Consider the following 26,565-nt stretch of genomic DNA (forward strand, 5'->3'; position numbering starts at 1 on the left):
AATAATCAAAACAGCAAGGGCGCAGGGAAGGGTCTAAAAGCTGTTGACTAGGGAGTTGGCTGTTCCCTGGCTCTCAACACCTCAGTTTATAACAAAAGCACACCTAGGAAAGGATGGTTACATAAAGGCTAACTATTGATGGTGTATCAGTAGTATTTAGTAGTGATTTGTCAGTGATTAGTGATAGGTCCCCCTAACATAGCTTACCTCCTGACTTCCTTTAATTCCTGTGTCCCCAGCAGAGCTACAGAGAGACAAGGAAGCAACAGTCACACTGAGGGCCACAGGAGGGCCCTCAGTGGTCTCCATGGCTGTCCAGGACCCGACATTGAGCACCAGTCACCCCTTCTATGACGTGGCCAGACACAGCATCCTGCAGGTGGCAGGTAGGTAAACCGTCTAGCTGGTCCCCAGACTGGGCAGTACCGTCTTCTAGATCTTACAGGATGGTGGGCTGTCACAGGCTTCCTCAATCCACCATGGCTGTTTCTAGTAAGCATTTAGTGTAGAACACATTTGGCAATCTCCCACTTGGGGTCATTCTTGTCACAAAGATGGTCACCTCTTCCCCTCCTAGGGCCTCATACAGCATTCAACATTGACTCCTGTCTTTAACTCTTGCTCCTGGGTTTTCAGTGGGCTGACAGCAGTTCTGGGCCAGGGACCACCTTCCCTCCAGGACTCCTTCTTAGGAGTTGGTTATATCCTCTAGATATAGCCAGGTGTGGCCTCACTAAGGAATAGTACAGCCTTCCCAGGGTCCTGTAGCCAAATCTGGAGACTTGTTAAAGGCAACTAAAGAATGACATGTCAGAAAAGAAAAGATCCTCCTACCCTGCCACATTACTATGGTGCCTCAAGGGAAAAAAAAAAAAAATCACCTCATTCAACTTCCTGTTTCTGAATTTTGTCCCTGAATGAAGGACAGGAGGTCCCTGCCTTCCCTCACAGTTGTCTCTCCAGGGCTCCTGGCAAGCTTTGAAAAGTAGCATGTACTACTTCAGAAAACAGGAATGGTGTCTGGTCCTGGAACTGCTATTCCTCCTGCCTCTGACAACCGGACTTCCAGATTATTTAGTACCAAAAGAAATTACTACAATGGGCAGCAACATAACCCTGCGAGCCTTCAAGAAATAGCTTAAACCCTACAAATATCTCACATGGCTTTATAATACCAAACATAAGATTTTAGAATATGAGTATAATAGTATAGAGACTATGTTCAAACTTAACCGTACAAGTGGTACACTTTGTATCTGCAATGTCCAGAAAGAAGACAAAGGTCACTACTACGTGAGAGTGTCGAATGAAATTGAGAAACAGAAAAATATAATCCTGGATGTATTTGATCCTGTGTCCAAGCCTTTCATAAAATTTGAGATTGAAAATTTGCCTGGCTCTTGTCATCTGAAACTATCATAGAACAACAGAATGTTCAGTATACTTGGTACGATGACTAGGGGTCTCTTCCCAAAGAGGGTAGAGGAGATGTGCTTGCTCCAAAGAATCGTCACTCCACAGAACAAGTCTGTGTTCTACCCCTGTGAAGTCTGCAATCCTGCAAGCAGTAAAAATGACAGTGTACTTCACTCTACCTTGTACTGTGGCCAGATCCAATGGAGTAATTTGGATCCCAACTTGGTCATGGTACCAATCATTCATGCCATCCTGTTGACCTGAGATAAACTCTTCTCAAGAATGAACCTTCAAGGCCACAGGATCCTGCCTTCATCACCAGCAGGTGCTCCTACCCAGGACAGCAGCTCTGGCTCTAAGGCACAGAAGAAATTGTGTTGTTGAACAATTTGTGAGGGTTTTCATTTTCTTACCATCCCAGGGTTAAATCCAGGGCCTCGAGCATGCTATGAAAGTGCTGTGACACTGACCTGTGTGCCCATCCCTTTACAAAACATTTTATAGTAACCTTTTAAAAGTTGTAGTTAATATCTAACTTTACATACACTATTTGATTTCCAACATACATTAAAGATAAAATTCATTATTTTCACACACAAATGAATGACATGCCGTCTAAGTGGGTGCTTTTGGTCAGTCAAGGCACCACGGACGCCATGGGGACTTCAGCAACTGACAAGTGGTCAGATGGGGTGAGTAATGAATGCATTGGAGACTGAGGCTGTGGCCTAGGGGACTGGGATCAGGAGAGATCATGTGGTGAGGAATAGAATGGGAGATGGAAGGTTCTGAACCTAAATATCAGAGAAAGAAGGCAGGAGGGAGGCTCTTGGAGCTGTTAATGGGAACAAGTAGCCTGGAAGACAAAGGGAAATTTATGCCAAACCTGGTCTTGGGACAACAGGTGTCACTATCCTATCATCTAGATCATTCCACCCAGCACACCACAGCCTTCTGAGCTTTCGTACAGGACAAACTCATAATTGCAAGTTTCCCTATCTCTCCCCATCTCACATCCCTCGAAGTGGACCGTGAACCACTCAGACCCTCTGCCTTGTTTTACTGGTCAAGATGGTGGACATGTTGTACCTGCCATGGGTGACGACTCTGGACACCTAATGGGGCTTCTATTGCATGGAGACAGGGAGGCAGCTAGTGATGCCGTGTCGTAGACAGGGGGAGGAACTGGCAGTGAAGTAGTCTCAGGCCTGTGGGATTTGCACTTGTGTATAGTGTTCATCTCCTTCTATTAATATCATTTTTTAAGCCTGGGTGATGTGCCAGTCTGTATTGTTGGAAGGAACATTCCTCAGAGTGCCCAATGTTGTGGATGTAGACACAATGACACTAATAGCCTCATAAGGCGGTGTATGGCTTAAGAGGCAGAGGGAGGGAGAGGAGGAGTGTGTGTTCTGGGGTTTCTCCTGGCTTCTGAGGCATGTGGAAACCCCTATTTGGAGCAGCGGAGGGCAGCCCTCTGTGGCTGCTGGTGCTGGGCAGAGACACCTATCTCCTGCCTGCAGGAGAGGAATCTCCTGACTTCTCGTGCACTGAGATGCTGCAGCCCTCAGTGAGCATTGGCTAACTGATCTTTGGATCAGGCAAAGGGGGGGCCACCAACAGCTGCCATTCTGCAAGGCCCAGGCTTTGTGTGTGAGGAGAGACCTGCAGACTGATGCTGTGGTTGGTGAGTCTGGTCTGCCTCAGGCTTCGGGAATGTCCCCGGGTTTCTGACCTTGCTGGGCCAACTTTACTATCTCTCTCCACTAGTCACTGTGTCTTTTTGAGCAGCCATACTGTGACTCAGAACTTCAGCTGAGACATTGATGGCCCTCAGACTCCAGCTGCAGTTGCCTTTGGATCTCAGTGGCCCAGTTTGGAAAACTCACTGTTTCCTGCTGTTGTGCTTAGAGCCTTGCTGGACAAGAGAGGGGACTGTGGTGGGTTAGAGCACAGAGCTCTAAACAAGCAGAGGCCTGGCTGAAGTTTGTAATGACAGGGAGATGAATGGATGCTGTATTTGCAAGCAGGTTGTTCTAGAATCTTAAACATCCCAGGCTCTGGGGCTTCCCAGAGGAAGGATGGTGTGTTGTTATACATAACAAACAGCTTTCCAGCCACAGAGGTGGGAAGTGGGAGGCGGGAGCCCACCCAGGCCCATGCAGTCAGTGCACACACTTGATACTGGCTCATTCTGGTCCGTTCTCTTTCCCGGCATGCATTCTTCTATCCCCGTATCACATTTAGGGGAGCAGGGGAGGGAACCCTGAGAATGGCTATAAACACTTCTTTACAACACAAGTGAGTTCAAGATGGGTCTCTTTCTAGAAGGGGAGTTTTGTTGTCTTCCAGGTACTGTCCTTCAGGCAAGCGGTCAATTATGATTGGACCTGCAGAAAAGGGATTGGGGAGGAGCCCTCAAGGGGGCTGGAGGGGTCTCCTCTGACTTCTCAGGGGTGAGTGAGGGTTGTGGACACCCAACCTGATGGATCCCCAGAGGCTTCTGGGATGGGGCCAGGCAAAGGGAGGAGAAAGAAGAGGTCACAAACAAAAGGAGGCACCGAGGAGCCTGGGCACCATAGGTAGTGGCTTGGGGACTGCAGGGGAGAAGAGAGGGCAGAGGCTCTCTCATACAAGCCACAGGTGGTGGTGGTTCTGTGGGACCCAGGCTTTGTGTGTGACATTTGCAGACTGATACTGCGATCTGGAGCAGCAAGGAGCCTTTGTCATGTGCCCTGGTCCCTTGCTATAGATGAGAGAGGATGTAGGGTAGAAGGAACATTCTAAATAGAGACATGTGTGCCCTTCGTTCTGAGATCAAGGCAGTCTGAGGTACAGTGGCTTCCCCCAGGAGGGGACAGGCTAAGCCACGTTTCAGTTTCATCTGCATAACTCTGATCTCCATCCCATGGATTCCTATACATTGGAAGATGGCCACAGACACAATACATTGTATTACTTCTCTCTGTGGTCTGTGCAGACTATAAATGAATCCATTTCTCTCCACCAAGTTCTGTTTCCCAAGACTCTGGAGTACAGAGAAACTGAAGCCCAAGTAGCAGGTAACTGCTGGGACAGAGGTTCCCAATTCAACAAACATTCACTCTCATGGTTCTGGGGTTCAGAAGTAAGAATTCAAGGTGTAGGTAGGCTGGTTACTCCTGGAGACTCTGGGAAGATTCACCCCAATCTCCTTAGTTCTAGCATTCCTTTGACCTCTTGACCTTTGACTAGAGCTGCACTCCCCACCTCCCTTGGTCCACAGCTGTGTTCTTACCTCAGTCAGTGTCTCCTGACTTTTTTGTCCTAAATCTAGGATGGTCCCATCTTGGACCAATAATTAAATCTGTGATGACTCTATTTGCAAGCAAGGTCACGTTTGGAGGCTCTAGGAAGTCATGAGTTGTTTTGGGGGCTGGGAACAGAATTCAACCCAAAGCTGCCTCCATATCTACTTTCCATGAAGTGTACCCCCTGATATCCACCAAGGGCAGCACTGTCCAGTACAGTGTGATGGAAAAGCCATGTCCACTCCTTCCAAGATGTGTCTCTACTGAGCCTGCAATGTGTATGTGGCTTATACTCGAGGGTACTAGAAGCCCATGGCAGCCAGCAGCCTTCCACACATCATGACTTCACAATACACCGCCTCTCTTTTTTCTGCGTGGGGGCCAGGGTGGCAGCAGCTCTATTAGAAATACAAGTGGGTGTGGAGGTGGGGGAGTCAGGAGGGGTGTTTTTCAGGGTTGGGGCAGGAGGATGCCTTCTATTACATGAAAGTCAGATGTGGTGGCCTATGTCTGTAATTCTAGTGTTTGGAGATTCAGGTAGTTGTGCCAGTGGCTCTGGGAAGATGCAGCTCAACACTGCCCCCAGATTTCTCTTTGGAACCTCCACTGTGGTAAAGCTGGTGTTTGGTTTTTTTGTTTTGTTTGTTTGTTTGTTTTGTTTTGTTCTGTTTTTTTTCCAGACAGTGACTCTCTATGTAGCTCTGGTTGTCCTGGAACTCACTCTGTAGACCAGGCTGGTCTCTGCCTCCCAAGTGTTGGGATTAAAGGATGCACCACTACATTCCGCTAAGCTGGGTCCTTGACTGTACTGTAGAAAAGAATTTCAGGATGCAAAAAGAAAAAAAGAAAAAGAAAAAAAATTAAGAACAATTTGGGCCAGGTGTTTTTAATCCCAGCACTCAGGAGGCAGAAGCAGGTGGATCTCTGTGAGTTTCAGGCCAGCCTGGTCTACAAAATTCCAGGACAGCCAGGGCTGTTAAACAAAGAAACCCTGTCTCAAAAACAAACAAAAAACAATTCAGAATTAATCAAGTTAGCAAGTCTTTGTTTGTTTTGTTTTATGTGTGTGGGTGTTTTGCTGCATGTATGTTTGTGCATGGCATGCTTGCCTGCTGCCTGTGGAGGCCAGAAGAGGGTGTCTAATCCTCTGGAACTGGAGTTGTAGATGGTTGTGAGCCACCTTGTGGGTGCTGGGATTCAACCCTGGGTCCCCTTGACAAGATGCCAGTGAGTATTCTTAACTGCTGAGCCACCACCTCTACAGCCCTCAAAGTAGCAAGTTTATTAGCATGTAGGGAAAGGCTCACAGGAAGGGGACAGCACATACCTGAGTGTGGGTGCTGGTTTCCATAGAGTTGCATTGATGTGCTTTTACAATGTGTATGTATGTGCACGACATGCATGAAAGTGCCCCAAAGAGGTCAGAGGGCATAGGATCCTGGAACAGGAAATATGGGCAGTTTTGAGTTACCTGGTTTGTGTGCTGGGAGCCAGCAGTAAGTGCTCCTACCTGCTGAGCCAGCTCACCAGTTCCAGGGGTGTGTTTATGATTCTGTGGCTTTGGAAGCTACATTGTTCAAATCATGTCATGTACAAGGAGGTTGAAAGATTAGGCAAAGTTAAAGGAGCGGGGAGATGAGGACTGAGATGGGAAAGTGCTTGCCACACAAGCTGGAACACCCGAGTTCATTCCCCCAGAGCCCCTGTAAAAAGCTGCACAGAAAGACACACTCCTGTAATCCCAGCACTAGGGAGGTGCAGACAAGGATCCCTGGGACTCCCTGACTAGCTAATGTGGATTCAATGAGCTCGGTTTAGTGACACATCTGTCTCAAGAAATAAGATGGAGACTGAGGAAGATGCCCAACTTTCAACTTCTGCCTGTGCACACAGGAATATGTACACACTCTGCAACACACACAAAGATATGGGAAGTTTAAGCATTAAAATTTTTAATGACCTGGAAAGATGACTCACTCTGTGATTACGGGCACTGTCAGCTCCTGCAGAAGTTGAGAGTTTTATTCACACACACACACACACACACACACACACACACACACAGAGAGAGAGAGAGAGAGAGAGAGGAGAGAGAGAGAGAGAGAGAGAGAGAGAGAGAGAGAGAGAGAGAGAGAGCAGCTCACAGCCATTTGTAACTCCAGTTTCACGGATCTGGTGTCCCCTTCTGGCCTCTGCAGCTCTGCGTAACACATAGACATTCATGCAGACAAACACCCATACACATAAAATCAAACTAATTGAGTTTTTGTTTGTTTGCTTGTTTTTGTTTTTAATAAGCTGGTTGAGTTATTTCTTTCCATTCTTTTTGAAAATGCCATTGTTAGGTGGATTTAAGGGTTGTATGGCTTAAATTTAGGGATGAGAGGGGAGTGCTTAAGGCCACAAACATTTCCTTCCTAAGGAAGCACACAGCTCATTGGTTGCCTTTCATGTCTGTGTTTAAGTCTTTAGGAAACACATCTTTGCACAGTCAGCTCTTTTGGCTGTGTTGAGCCAAAAGTCAGTAAGAAGGACAAGCAGGAATCCAGTTGTGGTTATTTGTCCCTTTTATTTTTTCTTTTTATCCTGACTCAGGAGGATGTCCCATTTAAGGCCAGCCTGGGTTACATATTCAGGCTTCATTTCAAGGGGAGGGTCAGGGGACTCCTGAGATGGTTTAGTGGATCAAGGTGCCTACCATCAAGGCTGTGTTTGCTCCTGGGTCCCACATTAGTGGGAGGAAAGAACCAACCATGACATGTTGTCCTCTGACCTCTACACATGGACTGTACTGTGCATGTGCGTGAGCACACACACACACGCACACGCGAGTGACAGAAAGAAAGAGATATGGAGGAAAGCCCCTGCAGCCAGGCCTCCTTGCTTTTGAACCCTGAAGAGCTGCTCTCTTTCCAGTGCTCAGGTCCTCAGCACATGTCCCAGTTGCACTCCCCTGTGCCCTGTGTTTACCTGTAATAAAGTGTGATGGCCAAAGCTAGCACTGCTCATCATTTTCTTCCTGTCTCTAAGGCGGAGCTGGGGAATAAAGCCCCGAGGACCCAGTGGGCAGGAGCTGCGACTCCAGGCTACTGTTCTTCAGTGTAATGTCCTGATCTTGTCTTCCAACGTGAACCTGGGGTCCCATAGATAGAAGGACTATGCAGCCATGGCCTGGGGAAAGGCATATCCGGCATTTGGAACCTCAGCAGCTACCTGTACTCTGGAGAGAGGCTGTGTGATCACTAGGTGCCACCATGTGCCTGACCTGAGCCTGACCTCAGGGGATGGTCTTCAAGTCCACTGGAGAGTCATCTGAAAAGGCTCCTGTCACCAAGACTACCTGGCTGCCACCAGCACCATTCATATGCTTGGACCAGCTTGCTTCCTCCCTAGCCAATTGAGCTGTGTGTACCGTCTCTCTGAAGATGAAGACCATCCCCTGTCCTGGGTGGAAGGAGGCCAGAGCTCTAGAACCGGTGGCTGTTGCCAGTCCTCATAATGCATTTGTCCCTAAGGCCTCATGGCAGGCTTGTGTACCAAGAGCTGATCCCAACCCAGGGTGACTTGGCCTTCACAAGAAAAAGCAAGTGTGGGACTCCTGTACCACCAAGTGGTCCTGTCCCAGGAAAACACTGAGGGACACTTTTGTGTGAAGGAGGCAGCCAGATTCTGCACTTGAAGTCAAATGAAGCTGAAGTTAAACCCACGAGCTGTCAACTGGTGGGACCTGGCTCTGGTGATGTAACCTGGCAGCTCAGTGTTTCATGTTAAATGGAGAGATGAATGGTTGGAAGTTTCCTCAGAAAATGTGTGCATCACATGCCTCCCTGGCGTGTCGGCTAGACCAGACCCAGCCGTAAGTATCCTAGCTCCTAGCTCACACCCTTGTCTGTTCCTCCAGGGGATGACCGCCAGGGGAGACGCATCTTCACGTTCAGCTGCTGCCGCTTGCCACCCTCGCACCAGCTCAATCACCAGCGTCTGCTGGAGTAAGTACACTCTGCTCTCATGGCCTGTGATGCAGAGGGCATGTGTGGAAGGAAAAGTATGTCCAATACATGTCAGGTCCTAACCCCCAGAACCTGTGGCTGCATCTGGCTTCTGAGAAGGACTTTGCAGATGCGATTGGAGACTTATGGGGACTCTCTGGGCCACCTTGGTGAGCTCAGGGCATCCCCAGGGTTATATAAGCAAGAGGCCATGAAGCTGCTAAAGCTAAGAATGCCAGTTCCACACCTAGATTGAACTGTAAGGCAATTCAGGGTGTTGTTTTAAGCTAATTAGTCATCAGAACGTGGGTTCTGGATATGACTTGAGCGTGGCACCTGCTGACTGACCATGGTGTCTGTGCCACGTAAATCAGTAACTCACAGTGCAGGACAAATGACTGTCCTGAGGGAACCCTTTGTCTTGTGCCCTTCAGGTATCTGAAGTACACGCTGGACCAGCATGTGGAGAATGACTATACCATCGTCTACTTTCACTACGGCCTCAGCAGCCAGAACAAACCATCACTGGGCTGGCTCCAGAACGCCTACAAGGAGTTTGACCGGAAGTGGGTACAGAGCACTTTGGGGGGGATACAGGGGTGGACTGCCCACAGGGACTGAATGGTGGAGGGGTCATGGGCTATGCAGTGGATAGAGACAGATGCAAGGGTCTCATTTTAATGATGGAGAGAGTCCATCTGAGAGAAGGCTACAGAATCTCAACTCTTCTGTTCTTTTGCTGGAGGCAGAAGTGTATAATGTACCTGTGAGTTTGACATCTGGGCAAAAGGCTATATATAATTTATGGGTTTTTTTTTGTTTGTTTGTTTGTTTGTTTTGAGACAGCTTCTCACTGTATAGCCTGGACTAGAACTCTCCATGTAGACCTAGCCTCTGTGTCCCAAGTGCTGGGATTAAAGGAATGTGCCACTGTGCCTAGCAGGCTACTGGTTGGGGAATGGTTATATCTGCAGATAGAGGTTGGAGGCCACCTATGTCCAATGTGAATGGACATTCACACTCACACTGAAGGGCAAGAGAGAACACAACTGTCCATGAGCAAGGACAAAGTCCTTGCTGACTGCCTGTTCCCTACTCTTTTAAAACCTGGGTCAGTGAGCTGTAGATAAAGGTGGATGGAAGATAAGGGCTGTGGTCTTCGGACTGGGGGTCCTGAACTATATATAGTGTTTTCTTTCCCACTCTTAGTCAGATATGGTGGGGCATGCTTGTAATCCTTCAAGAGATGGAGGCAGGAGGACCAGAGTTTAAGGTTGTCCTAGGTTATGTGAGTTTGAGACCAGACTTGGCTACATTTGACAGTGTTTCAAGAATAAGACCCAAACAAAGCAAATGGATACAGATTTCCCATTCTTCAGGAAAGGGGGGTGGGGGCAGGGACAGGATTGTCTATGTTGGCTCTCCATAGAATCAAAACAAGTGGGTGCTTTAGGCACCAAAACCATCCAACAATGAGGTGTATGTGTTTGGGGGGGGGTAATGAGCCCTCTGTTCCTAGAGGCCTGCGGCTCTAGGGACTCTGGCTCCAATTTGTGCTGGGAGAGCTTCCACAGTGCTTTCCCTCCCCTCCCCTCCCCTCCCCCTCCCGCCTCCTCTCCCCTCTCCTCTCTTCTCCAGGGACAGGTGACTTGGTGTGTCATTCAGTGGGGTACATATAAGAAATAAGTCAGTGGGAGAAAGATGAATGACAGACTCACTTCGACCTGGAAAGGACAGGAGCAGACTTGGCTGGTCTGAGGCTGGCATCCTCATACCTGTGTCTCAGTCTCAGGGTACAGGGGAATGCACTATTCAGGATCTGAGAATCAGTTTTTGTAGAGAGTAGGGAAGGGGAGGGCCTGGCTTTTCTGGTCCAGAAACTGGTGTGTGTGGTTTTTGTTTTGTTTTGTTTTCTGATAAACTGTTCTTTGAAATTGTGAGGTAGGAGATCAGTTAGATTGCCTGTTTTTGCAACCTTCTGACACCCCCGCCCCCCCAAAGATGAGACAAGTTGCCTGTTTCTGTGACCCCTGAGCTCCAGGATGCATGGTGGGGGTTAGCTGTTTCCTGGAATTCCATGGCAGCAGATTTCTTGAAGCCTGCCTTACGGCGGAGGTTTTGGAGGGCATTCCTTTAGTATGCCCTCACTGTATCATTTGCTGCTCACATAATACCAATTTGTCCTCCCCATTGCCTCTCAGCGTGCCTCAGGGTCCTGTCTCACCGCTTTACTCTGTCCAGGATTCTTTACCCCTTTGACCCCAGCCCTGGAACCTGTCCTTTCCCCCAGGATCCTGCCTCCTTCCTGAGGGCTGTATTTAGAGGCCCTGTCACCGGTGTTGCTTACAGTTGTCACATCTCTGGTCAGCCTCATGAGTTGACAGTGTGAATTCATGGGAGCCCTGCACACTCCTCTGCACGCTCACACCACCTCTCTACTGCAGCTTATTCTCCCTGATGCAGCCCCTCTTCCTTACCCACTGTGCTCTGGTGTTCCATGCCAGGCCACCTCAGCCCTCTGCTTAGATGCTTTCTTTTTCTGAACTTTGCTCCCTGTCCTGAGAGACCTAAGTCACACTCACCTCCAACCTTCAACCCAGTTCTGGCTTCCTGGTGTGTTGTTGCAGTTTAACAACCTGGCCCTCAGGTTGGCTAGTGAAAGACCCCAAGAGTTCGGAGCCTGTCAGGGGGAAGGCCCTTGCCCCCAAGAGATGAGACCAGACCACTGGATGCAAGTACAAGAGGCTGTTTATAGCTTACACAGGTACCTGTGGATGCTTCAGTCTTTCGGGGGACTGAGCGTGCCGAGGTTAAAACTCAGGCAGTTTATATAGGGTTGGCAAGAAGCAGGCTTACAGAAGCAGAAGCATGGTTACAGGGATTTCATTGGTCCATTCAATTAAGGCAATTGGGGTTAACCAAGGACAGAGTTGCTTATTCGGGTTGGGCACAAAGAATACAAAGAATTCAGTTATGACTATCTCAGCACTCTGGTGGTCTCCATAGAATGCTCCCAGAACCTTCTGTTCCCAGATATCGTCCTGCTGACTTTGCTTTGGTCCAAGCTGCAGACCACAGATATCTGGTTGGCGTTGGATGAGAGCAGCACCTGGTTCCCTCCTGTACTTTTCCCATAACTTGACCTTGGCAAATTGGCAAGAACAGCTCAAACAGGCAATAAGCATAGTGGGGGGGGTCTTTCACTAGGGCCCCTCACAATGATCTCTGGAGTAAATCCTGCCCCTCCCCTCCATGGCCTTATGCACACTACTCACAAGGTATCACTAATGGTGAGCTCTCTGGGTAGGTTTAATTCTGAAAGCTACAGCCAGGTCATCTTGGTTTAGGTCTGTGTTCTATGCCTTCCACCCAGCATCTGCAAAAGTATCCACAGCCACAGGCTCCGTGTCACACACATCAACTCACACACATGCAGTGTAAACTATGCAGTGGGTGCACCGGGTGAATGAACCAGAGTTTCTAAGTTTAAATACTGTCTATGGTGTGTGTGTTTGTGTGTGTGTGTGTGTGTGTGTGTGTGTGTGTGTGTGTGTATGTATGTGCACGTGCGCACACACGTTGTGTAAGCCACAGGGTAACCTCAGCCATCATTCTTTCTTAGGCACCATCCACCCTGTTTGTTGAGACAGGGTCTTTCATTTGCTTAGAACTTGCCCAGTAGGCAAGGCTGGCCAGCCAGGGATTCTCCTGCCTTTGCCTTCTTAGCAGTGAGATTACAAGCACCCTCCACCACACACACCTTCTCTTACATGGGTTCTGAGGTTCCCAGGCATTTTACCAATTGAGCCATCTCCCAGTCCCTTCCTCTTCTGGTGTCTGATTTTGTTTTGTTTTTGAGACAGAGTCTCACCGTGTAGCCCTTACTGGAACTCTGTACATAGACCAAGCTGGCCTTGAACTCACAGAGCTCTACCTGCTTCTGCCTCTCAAGTGCTGGGATTAAAGGCATGAGCCACCACAGCCAGATCTTCCTGGGTTTTCGTCCACATCCTTTAGTTGAGCCTGTTGAGAAATGGGTTTTCTGAGGCTTGGGCCTGCTGTGCAGGCACTCGGTTTAGAGTGTGCTGGAGTTGGGGGAGCTGAGGTCACCTACCTTTCCTTCCTCAGGTACAAGAAGAACCTGAAGGCGCTCTATGTTGTGCACCCCACCAGCTTCATCAAGGCATTGTGGAACATCTTCAAGCCACTCATCAGGTGAGCATGCACCCTAGACCCTCACCCCACCATCTCTGAGGCACACCTCTACAGGAGGGTTCCATGCAGGTCTGTCTCTGAGGCACACGTGGGTTTTTGTGAGGTCACATAACCAACCAGGCCATGCACTGTGTCTCTCTGAGGTTGTGGGCAGGAACAGTGGCCCATTGACGTGGCAGCTGGTATTTTAAATACTCCATGACCCCAATGCCCTCATTTTGCATCTGTATCTTGGTCCCCAAGGTCACTGTCAAGTTCACAAAGCCCAGGAAGGGCTACGGTTTACACAGCAGGGTAACTGTGTAAATACAGAGGCTGGGGACACAAGCGCATGGGCTCCGACCTTCTGTCTTTGGGAAATGACCTGGGACAGCGTGTCCCCTGCCGCTGAGTGTGACATGGTGAGGAAGCTCTATGTTGCTATGACCCTCCCAGCTGTTTTCTTTGGGTTGATCCTGTAGGTATGGACACTCCACAACTGGCCTCAGTGACTCCCTCTGAGTATGACTGGCCTCAGCGACTTGGTCTCCACTCCCTCTGGGTGCAGACAGACTGTGAGGCCCCTCCTCAATCATCTGAAGGCACAGACTTTGCTAGAAGCTCACAATGGGTGGCTTCAGCCCATGGACTAGCCTTTTATTGCCTGTACCTGGGCAAACAGCCCAGAAATTTGGGGACTTCTGTTAGCTCTTTCCAGGATGTCTGGACTCCTTGTCCCTGGACAATGATTTTTCTATGCAGCATCGGGAAGAACTCCAGGGGATCATAAGGCTTGGCTCTCCAGAGCCCCATAGGCGTCTTTACTTCCTCTCCCTTTACCCATAAGCATCAGGCACAAACTGCACCCAGCCACATGGTGGGTTGGTGAGCTTCGTTCAGGAGGATCTAGTATTTGCATGGGGCAGGTTGGGACATTCAGATGAGGTACACATTTAGAGATTGGGTGGCAATGTCCTTTCTGGTCAGCCAGGAGAATTCAGGAGGGTTTTCAGAAGGAGCGTTTTAGCACAGGAAGGGCACACACATAAGGGGGTGATCACCCTTTGCCTCAAAATCCTTTGCTGTCTCCTGTGCCATCATGTCCCTGTCACCTCCTTCCACTGTTCTACCTACAGTGGCTCTGAAGCCTGTTACTGATAATGCGCTTGACCCTCTCAAGCCCACGGCCACACAGGAGGTTGACGTTGTGTCTTGTGTCTAGGAGAGAAAGCGGGACAGAGACAGGGTCAGGCATTGCATCAGTCTCTGTAAACAGGAGTTTTTCTGTCCTGCCTCATCCTGTAGCTGCTTCCAAGTAATCATTCTGAGGCTTACATTAATTATTAATGCTCAACCAATAGCTGAGGCTTATTACTAGCTAACTCTTACATTTAAATTAACCCATATTTCTATGGATGTTTTGCCACATGGCTTGTGGCTTTTTACCTGTTCTCTAGCACATCTTGTTCCCTTAGTGACTGGCTCGCATCTCCTTGACTCCACCCTTCTTTTTCCTTTCCTTAGTTTGGTTTTTTTTGCCTAACTTTATCCTGCCTGGCTATTGGCCAGTCAGCTTCTTTATTAAACCAATCAGACCATAATTTACACAGTGTACAGGAATAGTCCACAGCAATTCTCTGTTTCCATTTCCCCTCTGACTTCAGGAAGGCAGCCCAACCCACCAACCACATGCAAAACTCTGTTTCTCCTGCATTCCCCATCTCCTACCTGCTTCCTTGAGGGGTAAGCCATGTATCTCACCTTGCTGTGTCCCCAAGTCTCTGTCACCACACACAGCCTTCAGGGCATCATTGGCATCAGTCCTTGGGGTCTCAACACTCTTTTTCACTGGACAATGAATGGCTTAGAAGGGCCCTGAAAGTATGTCATGTTCCAAAGCACATCTATACAGATGAGATTAAGGCAAGCAGTTACAAGCAGAAGACAACTTGGGATGTTCTACTGGGCCCAAGGTGGTCTCCGGGGTTCTTAATGGATAGCCTTTCCCAGCAATGTTGGGAAGAAGCTCAGAGATGCTGCACTTCTGGATTTGAAGATGGAGGCAGGAGTCCCACATCAAGGGACACAAGCATCTCCAGGAACTGGAAGAATCAAAGGGCTGCAGCCTTGCCCACTCCTGGACTCCCCTACTCACCTGAACCTGTGGAGGGTATGCTGGTGCCATTTTAAGCTGGGTCCCTGACAGCTGCCTATGGACCACCAGTCTACACCTGAGGGCCCTAGGACCCCACTACTACATGCTCTTGAACATCTGTCTGCACTGATGTGTGCACATACACATTCTCACTCCTGTGTGCATGTGTGGACACATACATACATTGTCATCACCATCATGCACATCATTGTCATACATACACATCATCACACACATCATCATCATGTCATCATCATACATCATTATTGCCATTGTCACACACACATACGACATCATCGTCATCAGTGGCTCCTGGGTAGTGCTGTAGTACTTCCCTACCTCAAGCCTCATCCCTCTCTTTCAGCTGCCCTGCAGCTCAATCTGCCTTCCCCACCGCCCTGGTGATCTATGGAATGTGGCATCTATCGCCCTAGAATGGTTTAAACTATCCTTTTTGGGACTGAATTATCTCTTTACCTTAGGTAACACACACCAAAATCATCTTATGTGGTCATCCATGCCTTCTAAACAGGGGAGGCTAGTGCTTAGAGAGGTTACAGTCTCCCCAGGCCCCATAGCCAGTAAAGGACTCAGGACTGGAATCCAGCAACAGAGTGAATACAGAACACAGGATGAAGGATGGAGCCACACAGGCTTGAGCTGGATTCTGAGAATCATCCCGACTCAGTCCCTCCTGGAGGCTGAGGCTGTGACAGAAACCCTGACCTGTGCCTGTGCTGGAATTCCTGCCTGAGCTGCCCAAGGCCCTTACACCAATGTAAAAGGCCAGAAGGGTCATGTCCACTTGCCCAGTGGGTGACTCCCTTGTAGGAGTCCCTTGTAGGCAGCTACACAGAGAAAGGGGGGGTGTGGCTCCCGAGTGGGCAGGAGTGGCATGGGAGGACCCCCACAGTGCTGAAGCAGACAACACTGGACAAGTCCACAAAACAGCTAGGCCCCTAGTAGACTGTGGGCTCTACACCCAAAGCATTAACAGCATTTCATACCCCAGAGGAACCTTTAATGTCCTCTGAGGCTAGACTGTCCCCGAGTTCAGGGCCCGTTCTCTTCCACAGCTGAGTTCTCTGATAGCACCCTTGCAGGCTGAAACTAACTACCTTGCTTGTGGCTGAAATCTGGCTTCCAGGTCCAATCCACTCTTTTCCACGAGAGGGAGCCAGTGCACAGGCCTTGGCCTCCTTGGGGTGTGGGAAGTGGTTTATTTAGGCTGGAGTTGGCACAGGACCCAGAATTCTACTCTTCACAGCGGTATACCATCTATCACAACCCCTGAGGTCTTGTTTTGTTTGGGCCATTGTACGTTGAATAATCTTAATTCTATGTTATCTATAATGTGAAGAACAAACATTGTTATTCCTGAGTATGCAGTTTGTGTTTTTTTTTAATTTATGAAGAAATTTATTTTTCAACAGTTCTTTATACACACATACATGAGCTGTATATAATAAATTAATTAAAGCAAATTTACATACTAGTAAGATGGATATTCTTGTTTTTACATGAAGAACTGAGTCCTAGCTGAATATAAGACAAGTATAGCATCTTTAGTATTTCCTCAGAGGTAGTCAGTGCTCTGACTTTATAATCAGCAATGCTGAGAACTCTGCTTTGTATAAATGTGTAGTGAAAGTGGCATATGCCTGCTTACATATATTTCAGAAATTGTTGGAAATCCTGTCCTACTCGCAAGCCAAACTCATTTAATGATTTTTAAAAAAACGAAATTCAATTCAACAATTTAAATAGCAATTCGTAAAATTCAAGCATTCCAAATACAATAATGCCAAGGACACACTACATGGATAATTATACTTGTTGCTCCCATGTAGAGATATCCAGGGCTGATCACTTGGGATTGAGCAAATTATGCAAGGACTCCTCCATTTCCCACCTGCTCTTCATCTAGAGCTGGGAATTTGTGGAATGTTCCTATCCACATTGGCATGCCAACTAGTATTGCCACTGTGCCCAGCTATGAACCACAACAAAGATCAGGTTGCCAAGATATCCCCAATGGTACAATCCTGGCACTTTCATGTAGCTTGCCTTTTTTACCTCAATTCTGCAAAATGGCTCAAGTTCAGAGTTTGTATCAGCGGGACCTAGGCCTTGTCTTGGCAGGTCAAGGGACTTGTCCCAGAGATAGAACTGATGGTAAAGGCTATGCTGTCTCCCCATGGCCCCCTGAGACACCTCTGGGGAGTCTCCCAAGGTCCCTCCTCTGTCTCTGTACAGGGCTGGTGAGGGGGAGAAGAAGGCTCAAAACCACCAGGGGCCATGGTGTCTCCAGACAGGCACACTCAGTCCACTGGCCCTCTGAGCCCTGCACATAGTCATGATTAAGGTCAGTCTGGCAGGATGTAGAATCACACAGGAGAAGGACCTCTGGGAATGCCTGGGAGGGGCAACCTGCCCCATGTGGTTGGACCATTCCTAGGCAGGAGACCCTGGGTTGCATAAAGGGAGAGGGGAACTGGCCAGTAGCATGCATGCATGTGTGCCTTGTCTCCTGGCCCAGATGTAATGTGAACGGCTGCCTGGAGCTCTTGCTGTCCTGACTTCTCTGCCATGATGGACTGGACCTTGAACCCTGAGCTAACATAAACCTTCCCTTAAGTTGCTTTCGTCTGAGTTTTATCACGGAAACATGAAAAGAAACTAAGACACATAAATACACTCCACACAGCAAGGGGCTCCCATACTGTCTGCTCTATGTAAGTTCACAGCCAGTTCAAACGGAGACCCATAGCTATTTTATATACAGGTGAGCCTTAAGGGCCTTTGGCCCATTCCAGGTCTCAGTGCATGGTCTGTCTTATGAGCAGCACCCCAACTCCTGCAGCCCTTTTTCCTTCACCTCATTCTTTTATTCTTTGTCTCCTTCCTTAGTCACAAGTTCGGGAAAAAAGTCACCTACTGCAGCAGTCTGCGTGAGCTCCGAGAACACCTTCAGTGTGACCAGCTGCTCATCCCCCCAGAAGTAATACAGTGAGTGCCCACTGCCCCCATTCATGGCTCTGGGGTCTGATATCCACACACATGCACAGGAGACCAACGTATGAAGGCTGCGTGTGGGCGGGAGGCTTGCTCTTCTCACTGCCAGTGTAAAACTGATTAAAAAAAAACACGGAGACACAGGTTTGCTTCTGAGCCGGATATGAAAGGGGTTCCCTGGTGTGCAGATGAGCAGTGTGTAGAATGAAATGATCCAGAAGTGGCAGGCGCAGGGGCTCTGGAAGACAACTAGTGGAGTTTCATTCAGCTCCTGCTGAATGTCTCACTGAATGTCTGGCAAGCCAGAGCACCAGGTCTCAATTGTAGAGGAACCCTGGCTTCATGCCTGCCAGGCATTCCAGCTCCGGCAGGGCTCCTGAGCTTGGTCTAACTCTGAGCACTTCACTCTCTCTGAAGGTGCAGCCTCCCGCATAGGATGTTTCCCGTTGATGTCAATCAAAGCCTGGTCCACATATAGCACTTGGAGACTGCTTCCATAGCCAAAAGGCTGTCCCCTTGTGAGGTGACACTCTCCTGTTGTGTCCACAGGTATGACGAGAAGCTGCAAAACATGCACAAAGGCCAGCTGCCCCCTCCCGCTAAGATTCCGCCACCTCGACCGCCTCTGCCCACCCAGCAGTTTGGTGTCAGCCTGCAATAGTAAGTGATGGAGGGTGGAGGCTACCCTGCTACCTTGAACACTGGGACCCCTCTGTGTCCTGGGAGGTTGCCCCAGGCCTCTGCCTGCAGTGACTAAGTTTAACTCTACCGGAGGGAAAGGGCCAAGTCCCCACTGAGGCTGAGTGACCTGCTCTGTGTGTGTGTGTGTGTGTGTGTGTGTGTGTGTGTGTGTGTGTGTGTGTGTGTGTGTACAGGCAGACAAGAGCTTTCTGGTCACGCACGCTTCAGTCCTGGCTCTCTGCCCTTCAGGACTCTGGCTAGGACCCCTCCTCTCACCTTTCAAGTGAGATGTACTCCTGGGACTTTGACCTTTAGTGGATCTTCCATCTTCCATGCAGACTTGGGAACCCTGGGAAGAGTTTAAGAGAAGTCTGGTGGGGGTTCAAGTTTGTTCCCGTCCTTCCTGGATCATCAGGGCAGCTTTCTTCACAGTCTCCTATGGGCTCTGGGATAAGACCTGTTGGCACGCTAGAATGGCCTGCAATACAGGGGGCATGCATGGAAGGTGAAGTATGCCCAGTACATGTCACATGGTAACCCCTAGAACTGGCAGCTACACCTGGCTTCTAAGAAGGAACTTGCAGATGTGATTAGAGACTTGAGATGGGGCTCTCTGGGTCAGCTTGGTGAACCCAGGCCATCCCCAGGGTTATATAAGCAAGAAGCATGAAAAACAAAGGGTATGTCCCTGGAGCCTCCAGGGACCAGCCCCACACCTAGACTTGAGCTGTAAGGCAATTCAGGGTGTTGTTTTAAGCTAATCAGTCATTACAGCTGCTGGGAAGCAACAGGAGGTGGCAGAGAGGCTGTCATGTGGTTCTGTGCCTGTCAGCAAGAAGGGGATGACAAAGCAATGTTCCCTGAGCAAGACAGGGGTGTGTCTGGTAACCTAAGTGGACTGTGAAGGATGAGCCTGCAGGGGAGGAGGGGAGCATTTTGGGATATCACAAAGGAAGACTGTTATTGCCTATGTGTCCCTGGATCAGCACTGTCCAATGGGCTTTCTGCTGTGATGGGCATGGTCTGCTGGACCACACGGTACCTCCTCACCCAGACAGATGTTCTCAGAGAGAAAATGCAGAATATGGTGAAATAGTTGGCCCCCAAACTGGAACACAAACTCTCCCACTACAGAGTACTTTCCTTTTCATGGATTATGAAGGTACATTGCTGTAATTCCCTGGTGGCTCTCAAATCACAGATGCCCCTGGTGGCCCCAGCAAAGTCAGATAGGGCATTAATCACAAGTACTAGGGGTCTCTGGTGAGAACTTATCACTGGGAGACCCAGACCATCAAGTGACAGTTGTCACAATGTTTCTGAGGCCTGCTGATGTCCCCAGTGGCTCTGCTATTCAGAATTCCTTAGTGCAGAGGCTCCAGCCATTTATATGACCTTATACAAGCCACATGCGTCTTGTAAGTTTCTGGCGAATGCCATGAACCTTGTGAACTTTCCTCCTTCCTCCCTCTTCCTCCCCTCTCCAGGAGGGGATGTTTCATTCTGAAGCAAACAGACACACAAGCAGGCCACTGGGAACACCTCTGGTCTTGTGACCTGAGCACTTACAGGATATGTTGACACAGAGCTGTCAGAGGACAGGACACTGTTGAGACTGTCACATTGCTAGTTATTCCAGGACTAGTTACTGCTCTTGACAATCGGTTCATTGGACAGACAGACAGCTGGGGTACAGCTTGGTGGTGGAGCGCTTACCTAGTGTGTATAACCGCCACGATCCACTCAACACCACACAGAAAAATCCACTTCATTATCTCTTTAGGGAACAGCAAGCAACGTCAGATGCCTTTGAATACATTCTGTGCACGCCACTTTAAGAGATAATCTGTGTGATTGCTCCTTTAAATTAATATTTTATGTTGTCTCATTGCCAATGACTATAATAAAATGGCAATAAACGTATTAAATAAAGCACCAGATATCTAATTTGTTTGGACTGCGAATGAATGGAAGACATTAAAATTCATAACCAAAGCCTATTCGCCAATGTTAATTTGCTGATTTAAGTTCACAACAGAAAGCCATCACATGGAACGAGCCGCTTAAGCCAACAGAGGAAGGCAGAGTCCGGGAGTCAGAGGTCTGGCTCAGGCTGGAATAGGGCTCAGAGTGGTTTGCCTAGCACATGCAAAGCCCCAGGTGCAGAAATAAAAAGGTTTGCTTGCTGTTCCTGAGGGGGGAGGATAGGGATATGATCCCCTCTAGTAGCTGTGAGTTTGGGAACGAGAGCAAGTCTAGAGATGAACCACTGCTTGCTTCCTCACTAATCCCCCCACCCCTGTCCAAGAGCCTGTGACCATGAGCCTTGCCACAGAGCATGCAGAATATGCACCCTTGCTACCTCCTCCTCCAGGAAGCCCTCCCTGATGTCTCCACACAAAACAGAATGTGTAAACTCCTCCCCCTCCATTCATGCATGTGCATACCCCACATCCTCCACCTGCTTCTCAGAGTAGGACTGACCTACACATGCATCCAGGAAATGTCCAGGCCTGGATTATTGGGTAAGCTTCCTTTTTTATAAGTATGCTATTCTGTGGGTGAGGATTGTCTTAGCCATGGGCAACCGCCACCATTGTCTAAGGCCAGGACATTCTGTCCATGTCAGTTGCCCTTCCTCCCTCACAAGCCCCTCACAGACACGAGTCCACTTTTCATTGCTAAATTCTAGACATTAAATGGAACCACACCACGCATAGGCACTTTCAGCTGTATTCTTCTGCCTGGTGCCATTTTTGAGGTTCAAAGAGGATGTATTTATTGTATTGCTACAGCAGATTATGTTGGTTCTCTAGCAATCACTGGACATTTTGTATGTTTCTGCCTTTCTATTATTTTGCATAATGGAAATTCACATAGAAGATTGTGAGTTTCTGGGGTTTCTGTTTTCATGTGCTGTGTTGGATACATGGTCCCTAGCTGGTGATGCTTTTTGGGGAGGTTATGGAACCCTCAGGGGTGGAGCCTTGCTGGAGGAGGTAGGTAGCTGGGGGAGGTGATCCAGCCCATTTCCTGTCCCCATTGTTTCCTGATCTCAGGTGGTGTGAACAAACAGCTGTGGGCTCCCACTGCCACTGTGAGCTGGTCCTGCCATCATGTCTTTCCACCATGATGGACTGTGTCTGTGTCTCCTCAAACTGTGAGCCCAATGAAGAATCCACCCCTTTAGTGGATTTCTCTTGGGAATTGTGTCACAGTGAAGAGAAAAGTAGATGACCCACAGAGTGATTCTTTTCAAGAGAACCCACCGGGCCATTATCCAATGTGGCCCCAACATTTCCCATTCCCACAAGCAGTTTGAGGTTCAGCCTTTACATGATGCTGCTAGCACTCATCATTGTTTTTCTTTATTGTGGCCATTCTGGTGGGCTTGGAAGAAAGGTCACTGAGTCTCTTATTCTGTTCTTGTGACTAGTGATGCCAAGTGTCCCATTATATAAATGTCTGTTCATATCACTTATTTGGAGAAATGTCTTTCAGATCCTTTGATTTTTTTCTTTTTTCTTTTTTTGTCTTTATTTTTGTAAAGGCTTTTAAAAAATATATATTTTAGGGATGTGGAGAGATGGCTTAGCAGTTAAGAACACTGGCTGCTCTTCCAGAGGACCCAGGTTCAGGGCCCAGCACCCACATGGAAACTCACAACTGTCTGTAACTCCAGTTCCAAGTGCTTTAGCGCCCTCTTCTGGTTTCCACAGCCACTGCACACACATGGTACACAGACATACACACAGACAGAATGTTCATATACTAGATTGTTATAAGATGCTTTGTAAATATAGTGTCTTGTTTTGTAGGTTGTCTTGACATGTGTGTGTGTGTGTGTGTGTGTGTGTGTGTGTGTGTGTGTGTAGGCAGGCCAGAGAATAATCTCAGGTGTTCTTCAGGTGTCCCCACCCCTTATTTTTTGAGCTAAGGTTTCTCATTGGCCTGGAGCTTAATGATTACAGGCTGGATTGGCTGGCCAGTGAGGCCCAGGGATCTGCCTGTTTCTGCTTCCTGGGTGTAGGGAATATAAGCTTATACCACCTGCCTAATTTTTTATGTGAGTTCCAGAGCTTACACTAAGGCCCGTGAGCTTGTACATCAGGGGCTTTACCTTTGCATGCCCCCCCCCAGGCCCTGTGTCATGCTTTGTTGATGTCCTGAGAATATCTGACCTGCTTCCTTGTGACTGGCCTAGTCATAGAGAGACGGCTGCCCAGGACCCTGGTTCTGTGCTGTGTGTGCTGGCCAGCCTACTGAGGTCCCAGGCTATGGTATCGGTATCCCTGGAAGCCAGTGTCTTGTATGGCACTGCTGAGGCACAGCAAGAGGCACACAGGACATGGGCTCCACCCTCGTGAGTGGACCTGAATGTTCTCTTCAGGGAGTCCCTTCTGTGGGAAGGTGGGTGGGGAGGCTCGTGCCTTTCCCTCTCTTGTACTCAGCCCCCTTCTGCCACATTATGATACACAAGAAACCCTGGCCAGGAGCTGAGCAGGTGCAGCGCCCCTCCCCACCCCAGCACTAGAACTTCTTGTCTCCAGAACTATGAGAAAGAAATGCATTTTATTTGTAAATGATACAACTTCAGGCCTCTTGCTATAGCAGAGTTTCAAGACAATGGTGAAGCAGTTTCTAACTCCTCCGTAAGTAGGAGGCCACAGCTTTTCTGAGTCCTGCTGCCCTGTCATCTCCCAGCACCTTCACTGCCTCCAGACCCCCAACTCAATAAGCATGCTGTAGTCTGTGCATTTGTGTGTTGCCAGGCATGGTGGCACATGCTTTTTAATCCCAGCACTCAGGAGGCAGAGGCAGGTGGGGATCTGTGAGTTCAAGGCCAGCCTGGTCTACATAGTGCATTTCAGGAAAGCTAGGGATATGTAAAGAGGTCCTATCTCAATACATGCATGTAGACACACACACACACACACACACACACACACACACACACACACACACACACTGGAAACTGAACTGAGGTCTTCTGGGTAGGAAAAGGCTCACAATTGACTGCTGAGCCATCTCTTAGCCTGATTTCAACCCTAGTTGTAGCCCACACTAGGCAGTGTGACTTTAAGTAAAAATAATTTACCTCTCTGAGCTTCAGTTTGTCCTCTATAGAAATGGGGATGAAATGGTACCGCTAATAGACTTCTAAAGGCATGGGATGCACAGTCAGCTGCCATCAACCCACCGCCACTGTCTGCTGACCCTATGGCCAAGGGGTTCTGTGGTGGTGGGCGCTGCAGCCAGCCATTCCTCCCATCATGGGGACTGAATGACCATCTCAGAGGTCTGGGATAGGCTGAGGAGACATTGACTGTCTTGGAGGGCTGGAAAAGCCAATGCCCAGGTCCTCACACTGCCTGCCCCCAGCCAACCAGCTTCACTGCAGTGGTTTCCCTCCCCACTCCACACTCCTGTTTGTGCATTCACCACATACAAAAGTAGGAAAAAGCCTGCTCTGACTGACGCCACGCCCTTTTCCCAGGGGATAGGCAGGCTTATGAGCTGCCTATCCCCATCTGCCCGGACATTGCTCTGTGTCCCACTCTGCTTCTGCACGTGCCCCTTGGAACCTCAGCTCAGGGGATGGATTAAATGTGCCCCAGGCATCTTTACAGAGGCCCGTGCCATTGATGTGCTCAGGAGGGACTTGATGTGACATTACTCCATTGCCTTGGGCATATCTTCCTGGGCAGGAAGTGAGTGGGGCCCATCTGCTCTCCTGGATGGGATAATTATTCTCAGCACTGACTTTGTGAGACCATGAAGCAATGTAAGGGCCAGCAAGTAGGGGCTGTGGGATGCTTGCCAAGGCTCAGAACTGGTGGTACCCTGTGGGTAGCAGCAACTTCTGGTCAGGTCCCCCATTGCTATACCTGACAGGTAGAGGTAGAATGCCACTCCTTAGGTCCACAGGCCAGTGGATCCCAGACTGGGAAAATCTCTCCCCTTGGGGGACCTGGGTTTTCTCTGCTGCCAGAGGAGTTGGGCTTGGGTGGTCTCAAAGTGCAGCGAAGCCCCAGGCAAAGCCATGCTGAGCAGGGCTCCCTAAGAATGATGGCCAGCCTGATCACTGCCATGCGACCTGGACAGTCACCACAGTTCACTGGGTCCACATGTTCCCTTCTGCTGTGGGGACACCACTCTGTCCTGGCATGATTTCTGCCACCAGCACCATCGGCTCCCTGCTTAACAACACCTCTGCATCCCCAGGCCCTGAGAGGTCTGCCAGCACCCTTGCCTCCCAGATCCAGGCAGCCCGAGGCGCAGGAGGCTAAGGATCTGGCTGGCAGCAGCCCAGCTCTGGGGAGAGCTGGCTCAGCTCATCTGCCTTCCTAGAAAGCAGTGCCGCTGCCTTGTTCCCTCCTCCCCGGACATCACCGCCTCAACAGTTGACAAGAAGGAAGCTGACATGGGAGAGGCTGGGAAGGGCCCATCCATTCCTGCACTTCTCAGGAGGGAGGCAGGGCCAGTCTCATGGCTACTCAGTGACTGTCCAGGGACCTATGAGTGTGGCTTTAGCAGAAAGAAAGATAACCGTGAAACCAAACCAGGGTGTGTGGAGGCCATTGCTGCTGTGACACGCACTGTGGTTGAACTGAGCCACGTATTTAAGGTTCATCCCTAATATCCAGGGACCACCCACTTGGGAACAAAGCAGGTTTGCTGACTGCTTGCAGACTGACATGATCACCTTGGAGGATCTTTCGCATCACCCTGATAACGCCACAGCCAGCCCAGGCGACAGGCTTCGAATCACACTCACTTGACAGAAAGGGAAGGAGAGGCTCAGCCAGGTCTGTGCCGGCAAAGCCAGAGCTGTCGCACACACTCTGCCTTTCCGTTCTCTGCCTCTGTATGAGTTTACACTCTGAATGGATTGTTACTGAGCTGGTGTACATTGTGTACACTGTGACCTTGACACTGTAAGTCACAGAAGGAATGGGATGGTGAAGAGGTGAGATTCTGGAGCCTGCCTGGGTTCAAATCTTGGCTCTGCACAACTCATCAGACAACTCATGTAACCCATCTGTGCCTCAGTTTTCCCATCCAAGTTCCAGTCAGCCTAAAAAAATCATCTCAGTCTCATAAAACAGAATGGGTGCTTTCTGTATTTACACCTGTTCCCTGTATTCCAGTGTCCTGATCTACCTTCTGCTTCAGGAGACCCCAAGGTCCTTTCCCTGTAGTTCTGGGCCTAGACTCACAAGCAGAAAGTGTGTCTCGGTCAGCTGTCTCTGGTAATGCTGCGTAACAAATGGTCTACATCTTAGCATGTTATAGGAGCAGGCGTTTTTTTTTTCTGTGTCTCAGTCAGTTCTTGTTGATGGTGCTGTGTAACAAGTAGCCTTGCTCTCAGAATGTTACAGCAGTAGGAATTCTTTCCTAGGTTCCATGAAGTGTGTAGTGGAATTGGGGTTCAGCCCATTTTATGTATCTTGTCATTTTTGACACCAGGATAGAGTAGTGGCCTCCACCCAGGACCTCTGTTCACCTGGTAGAAGCAGAAGCAAGCATAACCCAGTCAGGAGGTCTTACAAAATGTATATATCATATCTGCTTATGTCCTACAGCAGGTTGTGTGGGCCAGCTCATGGCCAGGGCACAGACAGACAACTGCTCTACAAGTGACACAAAGGCGACACAAAGACATTTATCTTAAGACACTGTAGCTCCCTCCACTGTGGTCCCCAGTCAGCGCTAGATGCCAAGGACTCAGAGCTACACCAAGTCTTTCTCAATATTTGCTGTTACTGTGTTTCAGGCCCCATGGTTTTATCATGTACTTTTGTTTTGTTTAGACAGGGTCTCT

At 49.0% G+C, this 26,565-nt stretch overlaps 1 protein-coding gene across 1 annotated transcript in view; it reads left to right on the plus strand.

Moving 5' to 3' along the window:
• Window positions 1-256: 256 nt before the first annotated feature.
• Arhgap8 (Rho GTPase activating protein 8) overlaps window positions 257-26,565 on the plus strand; it is a 32,836-nt gene continuing 6,527 nt past the window's right edge. The window contains exons 1-6 of the mRNA XM_051189537.1: window positions 257-386; window positions 8,608-8,695; window positions 9,130-9,261; window positions 12,824-12,910; window positions 17,955-18,053; window positions 18,609-18,719. Of these exons, the coding sequence (XP_051045494.1) occupies window positions 308-386; window positions 8,608-8,695; window positions 9,130-9,261; window positions 12,824-12,910; window positions 17,955-18,053; window positions 18,609-18,719 (596 nt within the window). The 5' untranslated portion in view covers window positions 257-307. The remainder of the gene's footprint in view (window positions 387-8,607; window positions 8,696-9,129; window positions 9,262-12,823; window positions 12,911-17,954; window positions 18,054-18,608; window positions 18,720-26,565) is intronic.

Source organism: Phodopus roborovskii, unplaced genomic scaffold (assembly GCF_943737965.1).
Source record: "Phodopus roborovskii unplaced genomic scaffold, PHOROB, whole genome shotgun sequence".
Taxonomy (NCBI): Eukaryota; Metazoa; Chordata; class Mammalia; order Rodentia; family Cricetidae; genus Phodopus; species Phodopus roborovskii.